The sequence below is a fragment of the Perognathus longimembris genome, chromosome 4, assembly GCF_023159225.1.
Source record: "Perognathus longimembris pacificus isolate PPM17 chromosome 4, ASM2315922v1, whole genome shotgun sequence".
Classification (NCBI taxonomy): Eukaryota; Metazoa; Chordata; class Mammalia; order Rodentia; family Heteromyidae; genus Perognathus; species Perognathus longimembris.
In genome coordinates this window covers 5,511,857-5,521,849 of record NC_063164.1, presented here as the reverse complement: position 1 = coordinate 5,521,849, position 9,993 = coordinate 5,511,857, and the positions used below count along the sequence as shown (strand labels likewise).

The 9,993-nt window shown below is 58.5% G+C and overlaps 1 protein-coding gene across 1 annotated transcript; it reads left to right on the top strand.

Moving 5' to 3' along the window:
* The first annotated feature begins 3,255 nt into the window (after nt 1-3,255).
* On the top strand, nt 3,256-9,385 carry Chrng (cholinergic receptor nicotinic gamma subunit). Its single transcript, XM_048344335.1, has 12 exons — nt 3,256-3,313; nt 3,447-3,586; nt 3,736-3,780; nt 3,948-4,057; nt 5,031-5,186; nt 5,817-5,914; nt 6,332-6,532; nt 6,695-6,809; nt 6,981-7,095; nt 7,950-8,169; nt 8,356-8,486; nt 8,737-9,385. Exons 1-12 carry the CDS (start codon nt 3,256-3,258, stop codon nt 8,917-8,919), a joined length of 1,572 nt encoding a protein of 523 aa, XP_048200292.1. The 3' UTR covers nt 8,920-9,385.
* Nucleotides 9,386-9,993: the final 608 nt, after the last annotated feature.

Genomic DNA, 9,993 nt, shown 5'->3' with positions numbered 1-9,993 from the left:
GGAAGACCTTTGGGCTCTGATAGATAGCAGGCGAGGTTTTTAATCTTAGATGAGGTTTTTAGTCTCACAGGAAATAGAACATCCATTTCAAACCCAAGCTTATCCTAGTGTCTTCTATTTCCTTGCATGAAGTGCCCCCAGATTCAAGGTGCACATCTTCAATGTTCCCCTCGGAACAGGCAAACCTGTCCTCGTGTGTCCTCAGAGCCCAGTGCTCAGGATCTCAGGACATCTCTGGAACCATCCAGCAGGGAAGGAGTTGGCAGCTGGGACCTCCCACCACACGCATTGCTGCCCTCTGCCACACGGTGGCGCTGTGGGCAGTGGCATGACCAGCCCAGGTGGCAGCAGATCTCCCAGAGAAGACAATCCCCAAACGCCACACCCAGCCACAGGTGGAACCCCATCTCCTTTCTGCCCAACGCGTACTCGGATAGCTTTCCTGGAGGCCAAATGGCTGTCCCTCCGCTTTCTCCAGTCAGTCCCGCAGGGCTGCCCACCCTCTCACTGAGCAGGGAATCCAATAGGAAAACGTTGTGCAGTAAGGACCGAACACCATGGCTTAAGCAGAAAGACTCCAAGAGACAGTGATGGTTTCAGTGGCTTGGTCCTTCAACAAAGCCACCGGGGACCCAGGCTCTTGGTTTCCTGCCCGGCACCCGGGCCTCATTCCTTACACTTGTGGCCTTGAGCGGGGAGCTGGCTACCACAGCTCCATGGATTACATCTGTGTTCTGGCAGGAAAGAGCTCAGCCTCTCGTCACGAAGGAAACATCTCCCATGAGGCCTTGAGGCATCTCATTGCTCAATACATCACATGACTGCCTCTGTCTGGAAGGGAGCCCGGGAAACAAATACAGTCAGTGTTGGTGACAGCCACAGACTGAAAATATTTGGGAGCCAGGCACTGGTGGTTCATGCCTGTAATCCTAGCTAATCAGGAAGCTGAGATATGAGGATCACAGTTCAAAGTCAACCCAAGCCAGAAACTCTGAAACTTTTATCTCCAATTAACCAACAAAGAGAAGTGGCACTGTGGCTCAAGTGGCAGGGAGCTAGCCTTGAGCAAAAGAGCATAGGGGCAGTGAGCAGGCCCTGAGTTCAAGCCCCAGTACACACACACACACACACACACACACACACACACACACACACACACACCATATGGGGGAAATGTGCCTTACTGAACAAATACAGACATGTTTGGGCTTAGCCTCTAAACAATACAATGTCATAGCTATTTGCATAGCATTTATATTTTATCAGGGATTACAAACCATCTAGAGATGATCTCAATTGTACAGGAGAACTATATTACATTGCATGCAAATATTACATGTCATTCTGTATAAGGAAACATCAGGAGGTCCTAGAGACACTGCCCCTGCTGATACTGAGAGATGACTCGGCTTAGCTTTTCCTGCCTCCATCACAGGAGGTAACAAAGGAGACATCCAGCCTGCAGTGCAGAGGGTCAAGAAGAAGAATCTTCGTGGAAGGAGTTGGCACAATTCACATCACTACACAAAGCAGTGTCCACGCCCTCCCCTTCCTCCTAGCCACTGTGGGAAGTGGGAGGGATAGTTATAGATGGGGGGGGGCGTCGATGGCCACCGCTCACTCCCCTTGCCGACCATAAAGGCCATTCGTCGTCTTCGGTGAAGATGGGCTTAGATGGGAATACAGAGATGAAGATGTTTCTCTGTGATTTGGGGGACACTGGGGGGGGGCTGCATGAAGAGGTAAGGAACCTCAGGTGGGAGGAGCTGCTAGTTTTGGAAACTCCAGGGCAAGAGGGTCTCTCGGGTGCCTTCAGGCGTGGGGCCGTCAGAGGAAACAGGGCAGCCTAGCGCAGGGCTGACAGGAAAGGCAGACAAACCAACAGGGTAACTCGGTGCAAGGGAGGTTGACACTAGAAATGACTGGCGAGGACAGGTGTCACTACCGCCACCACATACACCCCCACGGGTATGCCTCTCCTCGTGGAGTTATGGCGAGACAGGCAGGACCTGGGGCCGTGCAGGGGGCTGGATTCTGAGCCTGGCTTCCGGTGCTTTTAAAAACGATTGAAAGGCCACAGACACCATCCACTCCGTACAGGGACACACTGGGCTGTCTTTCAGTAACCAAGAGGTTCCCACGGCCTGGTCCACGGGACGCGGTGCGGAGCCACTCGGCGGGCTTCTGAGCTGTTCTTGTTCCTGTGCTGAGATACACTGGCCTCTCTGCTTGGGAGAGCTAGGCCGATGATAGTCATAAGGCAGGCGGCAGAGCCGGGCTCCCGAGTGAGTCTCAGCTTCTCCTTTGGCTCACCGCACAGTGCAAAGTAGGCAATCTACCTTCCCCCCCCCGCCTTTTCCTCCCCTCGGGGCCCCCTCATGTGCCTCTGGGAGATACGATTTTCACTGTGTGTGTGTGTGTGTGTGCGTGTGTGTGTGTGTGTGTGTGTGTGTGTGTGTACATGCCAGCCTTGGGGCTTGAACTCAGGGCCTTGTGCTCTCGTCTGGCTTTCTGCTCAACGCGCATGCTCTTCCACTTGAGCTAAGCCTGGAGCTAAGTTCCGGCTTCTGTGCTGGTTAATTGGAGATCAGAGTCTCACAGACTTTTCTGCCCGGGCTAGGTTTGAACCTTGATCCTCAGGTGTCAGCCTCCTGAGTAGGTAGGACGACAGGTGAGCGCCACCAGTGCCTGGCTCCACGGTCTTGATGCTTATCCACCTGCTCCCGTGGGCCACGCGTGCGTTCCACGAGCAGCTCGGGCCTATCCTGGGGTGTCCCCGGCCCTGCGCTGTGCCCGCCGCATGCCGGGTCCTCCGTCGTCGGCCGAATGATTCAGTAAACCACAGCCCCATTGAGGAGCCCTAGAAAACATCACACCTGACCCCCCAACTGTACAGCTGCCAGAACGATCTGGGCCAACGGGGGCACGTCAGCCCCGGCCCCAGGCAGTCTCCTTGTCCCCACCTTCTCTCCACGCCCATCCATTACTGGCTATGTGCTGCTGAGTCCCCGGGGGCCGGGAGCCGCTGGGGGCTGGGCCATCTCCGTTGGGACCCAGATGATGGAGGGGCTTCTGGAGCTCACGTAATCTGAGCCCAGCATTGTGCACATCTCGGGACAGCTGACAATGCTGTGGTCGGACAGCTGGTGAGGCTCGGGCGGGCCAGGGTAGGAGCGCGGGCTGCCTGTCACATGACACCCCAGCCCCTCTCCGCCTTGGGCCTGGGGAGCGGTCACCGGAGAGAGCAGAGGCACCATGCATGGAGCCCAGAGTTCCCGGCTGCGGCTGCTGCTGCTGCTGGCTGTGTTCTGGCGTATGACTCGAGGGCGTGGGGACAGGAACGAGGGCCGAGGTCCCGGGGGATGGAGGTTCTGCTCTGGCCTCCTGAGCCTCCATGCCTCCCCCCCCCCCCCCGGCCCCCAGCAAGGCTCTCCTGTCGCCTGCAGGGGCCCAGGGCCGCAATCAGGAGGAACGGCTGCTCGCTGACCTGATGCGCGACTATGACCCCCTCCTGCGGCCAGCCGAGCGCGACTCCGACGTGGTCAACGTCAGCCTGAAGCTCACCCTCACCAACCTCATCTCCCTGGTGAGCGGCACGAGGGGGGAGAAGGACCCCGGGGGAGGGAGGAAGGTGTGGGGCGCTGCTCAAGGCACTGGGGCCCCTCTCGTTTTCACGGATAGAATCTGGGAAGGGGGAAAGGCCTGGAGGCTTAGCCCTCCCTTCTGTACCCCCAGAATGAGCGAGAGGAGGCCCTCACCACCAACGTCTGGATAGAGATGGTAAGACGCCACCCTGTCACACACACACCCCTTTTGCCTTTCAAGGCCCCTGGCTCCCCTCCTGACAGTTGTCTGGCCAGCTCTGTGTCTTTGGGGCCCCCCTGGCCGGCTTCCCATTCTAGACACACAGGCCTGGCAAATTCTCCCTCTGCTCCCCTGCCCTGCAGCAGTGGTGTGACTATCGCCTCCGCTGGGACCCTCAAGACTACGAAGGCCTGTGGGTGCTGAGGGTGCCATCCACCATGGTGTGGCGCCCAGACATTGTGCTGGAGAACAAGTGAGGAGGGGGTAGGGACAGAGGTGAGGGGGGGGGAGATGCCAGAGTCAGGACCCAGCAGAACAAGGACACGCTGGGAAAAGACAGGAGCAGAAGGCGCCCAGTGGGGACTTCAGGGATGAGCTGGGGCCCAGCATGGGCTCTGACTCGAACCTGGCTCTGCCTCAGGGGCTGGGCCACACCCCTCCCTCTGCTTTGGCCCCGCCCCAGGGGCTGGGCCACACCCCTCCCTCTGCTTTGGCTCCGCCCCAGGGGCTGGGCCACACCCCTCCCTCTGCTTTGGCCCCGCCCCAGGGGCTGGGCCACACCCCTCCCTCTGCTTTGGCCCCGCCCCAGGGGCTGGGCCACACCCCTCCCTCTGCTTTGGACCCGCCCCAGGGGCTGGGCCACGCCCCTCCCTCTGCTTTAGCTCCGCCCCAGGGGCTGGGACACACCCCTCCCTCTGCTTTGGCTCCGCCCCAGGGGCTGGGCCACACCTCTCCCTCTGCTTTGGCCCCGCCCCAGGGGCTGGGCTATTTGGCTGGGCCACTCCCTTCCCTCTAAGCAGTTTTTCTTTCCTTCCCTCCCCCCCACTTTTATTGTCAAAGTGAAGTAGAGAAGGGTTACAGTTTCCTATGTAGGGCAGTGAGTACATTTCTTGTTCAACTTGTTACCTCCTCCCCTAAGCAGCTTTTCTCGGTACTATGTTGAGTCATCGTACAGGTTTTGGAGAGTGTTTCCTTCAGGGCCTGGAACTGTGGGCTCTTAACAGTATCAGAGAAGATTGTTGCCATTTTGCGTAATTGTTACCAGGAAGGATCATCCAGGAAGAGAAGCAAGGTTAGGAGGTGGAGCCCCAGAGAGCAGGTGCAGCTGCAGGAGGCAGTGGTAGTTCCAGGTGGATCCACCAGGGGGGGGTCCAGGCTCCACTCTGGCGGACACAGCGCTGCTCTGGCTGGGGCTCTGGGGGTCTCAGTGTGGTCTCTGCACACAGCGTGGACGGTGTCTTCGAAGTGGCCCTCTACTGCAATCTGCTCGTGTCCCCGGATGGCTGTATCTACTGGCTGCCACCTGCCATCTTCCGTTCGTCCTGCTCTGTCTCTGTCACCTACTTCCCCTTCGACTGGCAGAACTGCTCCCTCGTTTTCCAGTGAGGCGGCTGGTGGAATAGGGACAGGGGTGGGGGGGAGGGGGGATGGCCCGGGAACTGCTGTAAGAAAGACCTGGGAGCTGGCTCCCTCTCTCTCACATCCCCGCCTCCATCTCAGGCCGAGATACCAAAAGGTGTCCAAGTTCTTCCTGCTAAGCCCAGGACTCCCACTCGCCCTCCTTCATGGCCTCAGTTTCCCTGCCCGCGCCCTGGGGGGTGGGGCGCTAGGTGGGAGCACACAGGTGTGCCTGCACACCGAGCCACTTGAGGAGAGGACAGCCAGCCAGAAGCGGGGCCGTGGTCTGCATGGCAGCCCAGCCAGGCGGGGGAGGGGGGGTAAGGGAGGGGAATCCAGGTTATGGTTGTTTTACAAGAAACCCTCAGTATCAGGGCCCAAGAGGTCCTCTTGTGGCGGGCATGTATTTCCTACCTTGTGGGCTTCATCAGTGGGAGGGATAGAGAGGCCCTGGACTCTCTGAACAGGTGATGGCGTCCAGTGATCGCCTCCTAGCCCTGCCCTGTCCTGCCTGTCCCTTCCCAAGCTTTAGGGAAGTCTCCCAAGTTCAGGGCTGCATTGGTTAAAGCCAAACGCTCACTCGCCGCTGATCCTTATTCCCTCTGGGCCCTTAGATCCCAGACCTACAGCACCAGTGAAATTAACCTGCAGCTGAGTCAGGAGGACGGGCAGACCATCGAGTGGATTTTCATCGACCCCGAGGCCTTCACAGGTAGCTTCCCCGGCACCCGGGGCTGCCATAGCATTCCCACTGGGTGCTGCACGGAGGCGAGGCCAGGCAGGGACAGTGCCCCTCCTGTGTATCTCCAAACGCAAGATCATCGCTTTAAGTTTTTCCAAAACGATTCCATGAAGAGTCTAGTTGTGCACTCCCATAGTCCCAGCACTCAGGGGGCTGAGGTGGGAGGATTGAGCGTTTGAGGCCAGCCTGGGCTATACAGACAGCTTTGTCTCAAAGAACACAAAGCAGAGTCCACTGGGATTCTGACGTTTCCCATGATAATTAATGACCGATCACGAAGGGAGGAGAATTAACAGCCCGTCTAGGTCCTTCTGCTGCCGCTCCCTGGGGCGCACACTGCCCGTCATCCACCCTCGGCCTGCGTGTCTGCCCCCCACCCCCCCACAGAAAACGGGGAGTGGGCCATCCAGCACCGGCCAGCCAAGATGCTGCTGGACGCAGAGGCTCCGGCGGAGGAAGGGGGCCACCAGAAGGTGGTCTTCTACCTTCTCATCCAGCGCAAGCCCCTCTTCTACGTCATCAACATCATCGCCCCCTGCGTGCTCATCTCCTCCGTCGCCATCCTCATCTACTTCCTTCCTGCCAAGGGTACCTGGGTTCCTGGGAGGCCGGGGTAGGCCCTGCCCGGGGGAGGGGGGGACATCGGGGACCCAGAACGGGGATCGTGGGCTTCTCGTGGGTTTGGGCAGTTCCTCTAAGGGGCACTAGGGGGTGGGAGACCCACTCTGAGAGCCTCTTGGTCCTGGGCAGCTGGTGGCCAGAAGTGTACAGTAGCCACCAACGTGCTCCTGGCCCAGACTGTCTTCCTCTTCCTCGTGGCCAAGAAGGTGCCTGAGACCTCCCAGGCTGTGCCTCTCATCAGCAAGTAAGGCCTGGCCTCCCACCCGCCCCCCCTCCTGCCCAGGGAGCTTTATCCCCAGCCCCCCCTCAATTCTCCATCAACTGGCCCAAAGGAAGCATGACTGGGGGGTGGGGTGGCATCTGGGGCTGGGGTGCCCAAGGGCCACCGCCTTGTAATCCCCACTGACCCCAACAGGTACCTGACCTTCCTGATGGTGGTGACCATCCTGATCGTCGTGAATGCTGTGGTCGTGCTCAACGTGTCCCTGCGGTCCCCCCACACACACTCCATGGCCCGAGGGGTCCGCAAGGCAAGTTGCCACCCAGCCCACCCTCTGGGGAATGGCTCCCTCTGCACTCCATCCCTGGCCGTATTCCTCCTCTACTGGAATCAATGGCAAACCTGCCCTGTATGTGCCCGCCGGCTTGCGCCAAAGCCAATGGACATATTGGGGTGTCCAAAATCTCCAGCAAGTATTAGGAACATTTCCACTTAACAGGTGAGAAACTGAAGTACAGAGAGGGTAGGTAGCTTGTCCAGGGCGACTCAGTCAGGAGGCGAAGGAGGCCGGATTCTGCCCAGGGCGTCGGATTCTAGAACCTGTGAGCGCTGCAGCCAACGGACAGGGCCCTGGTTGAAAATGCAGATTCCTAGGTCCGCTCCAGGCCACTGGATAGAAACAAGAAGCTGTAGTCAGGTGCTGGTGGCTCACACCTGTAATGCTAGCTACTCAGGAGGCCCAGATCTGAGGATTTGGGTTTGAAGCCAGCTCAGACAGAAAAGTCCATGAGACTCTTATCTCCGATTAACTACCCCAAAAGCTGGAAGTGGAGCTGAGGCTCAAGTGGTAGCGTGCCAGCCTTCTTGAACAAAAAAGGTAAGACACTGTGCTCAGGCCCTTAGTTCACACACATTCACACACACACACACATCTGTGTTTGTAACAAGTGCCTTCAGGACTCAGATGTGCACAAAACGTTGGGACCCCGTGCTTCTTGCACAGGGTAGAAAAGCGAAGCTGTACCGGGGGGCCAGCTACTCCCTAGAACATGCTGCCTCCCCATCCCCCCACCCCTGGCAGTGTAAGACTTTCAGGTCCACCTCCAGCCTTTAAGTCCCAGCCCTGCCGCCCAAGCCCAGCCAACTGGAGCCTGCCCTCCGCAGGTGTTCCTGCGGCTCCTGCCACAGCTGCTGCGCATGCCCATCCGTCCACTGGCCCCAGCAGCTGTCCAGGACATCCGGCCCCAGCTCCAGAATGGCTTCTCCTCGGGCTGGGCCGTGCCGAATGGGGAGGAGGGGGGCCTCTGCCTGCCCCGCAGTGAACTCCTCTTCCGGCAGCGGCGGCGGCGCGACGGCCTGGTGCGAGCAGCTCTGGAGAAGCTGGGTGAGGCCCGGGCTGCCACAATGGAAGTTTCTGGACCCAGGCTCCCCCTCCCCCCCGTGGAGAGCCAGAACAAGCAGGGGAGCTCTGGACAAGGGTCCGGGTTGGGGAGCAAGGGGCTGGGGTCTCTAAGGAGGGGCCACTTGCTCTTTCTGATCTTCATTTTACTCCCATACCTTTCTCCATCAGAGAGAGGCCCAGAGACTGGGCAGAGCCAGTTCTGTGGCAGCCTGAAACAAGCTGCCCCCGCCATCCAGGCCTGTGTGGACGCCTGCAACCTCATGGCCCGCGCCCAGCACCAGCAAAATCACTTTGATAGCGTAGGTTGGCATGATCCGGAAAGAGTATCTGGGGGTAGGGTGAGTTGGGGGGGGGGTCCAGCAAAGGAAGTGAGAAGGGACAAGCAAAGCTGGGGACAAGGACACTGGGGGACAGGGATCATGGGGCCTGGCGGAAAGGGTTGAAGGAAAGAGAATGGAGGCTTGCTGTAAACCAGAGGATGGAAGAGGGCATCGGGCAGCCTGGGTGCCCGGCTGGTCAGCCCCCTGCCCTGTGCCCTCCCACGTGCAGGGAAATGAGGAGTGGTTCCTAGTGGGCCGTGTGCTGGACCGGGTCTGCTTTCTGGCCATGCTCTCACTCTTCATCTGTGGTACTGCCGGCATCTTCCTGATGGCCCACTACAACCGGGTGCCCGCCCTGCCATTCCCTGGAGACCCCCGCCCCTACCTGCCCTCACCAAACGGAGCCAGTTAAGTGCTGCTGGACACAGAGGACAGATCTGTGTGCTGTGCTCTTCGGCTTCTGAGTCCGCCGTGGGCTGTTTGGGAAGTACCCACCTGAGAAGACCTGGGGGAAATAAAACATGGAGTCGGAATCCTGCAGTGCTTGGGGCTGGGCCGGGGTCAGGGAGTGGGGCTGGGGTCACTGTCCATGTGGCCTTGACTGGCTCATCTTGGCACTTACCACACTTCCACATAACACCCCTCACTTCAGCCAGGCATTACTGACCTCCAAGTCATTTAAAAGCCCCAAGTAGTATGTTTTGCACAAGGCTCCTAGCTGGGCAAGGTCCTGTTCCTCCAGGTCTGGACACATCTTCCCTTTTATGAGTTCCTCTGGGAAGGAGGGCAGTCCAGACAGGTTTGAAAGCGCTCTCTCCAATGAAAGGCAGGAGTTTGGGAACAGTGGCTCCCTCCTGTAATCCCAGCTACCCGGGAAGCTAAGAGTTAGGTTTTTAAAAGTAGGCAGCCGGTAAAGGAGAATGCCACGAGGTCTTCAGGCAGGAGATAAAGTTTATTACCAAACTGCTGGCTTGTGCCCGAGGTGATCCATGGCCGGAGGGAAAGAAGAAGAGACCCCCACCCAGCCCTGCTTTATCTAGGGCAGGGGCAAGGGGTGTGGCCAGGTGGATTAGGATGTGACCTCAGGGAAAGGAGAGGTCATTGCCTCCAGGTCAGCTGGTTACCCAGGTAACTGAGTGGAGACTTAATGAGGTGGGGGCATCTGCAGGGAGCCTTTGAGGGATGAACCTTACACTAAGATCTGAGGATTGCAGTTCAAAAGCCTGCAGGAAAGTCCTTGAGACCCTTATCTCCAACTAACCAGTAAAAAGCCGGAAGCAGAACTGAGCATCCATCCAGTGGTAGGAGCGCCATCCTTGAGTGAAAAAGCTAGGGGACGGGACCTGGGCCCCGAGTTCAAGTTTCGACACAGACATGCATGCACTCATGCCCCCCCACACAAGCAAACAACAACAACGAAGAAGAGTAGGAGAAGTTTGGGGTGTGGATCAATGGCCTAGCACATGCTTGTGAGGGCCTGGGCGAC

What these genes read in the sequence shown, in the direction of transcription:
- Chrng (XM_048344335.1), top strand. Translation starts at nt 3,256, where the DNA reads ATGCATGGAGCCCAGAGTTCCCGGCTGCGGCTGCTGCTGCTGCTGGCT. An exon ending in AACTGCTCCCTCGTTTTCCA is followed by an intron (nt 5,187 to 5,816) that starts GTGAGGCGGCTG and finishes CTGGGCCCTTAG; the next exon opens with ATCCCAGACCTACAGCACCA. An exon ending in AGCAGCTCTGGAGAAGCTGG is followed by an intron (nt 8,170 to 8,355) that starts GTGAGGCCCGGG and finishes TTTCTCCATCAG; the next exon opens with AGAGAGGCCCAGAGACTGGG.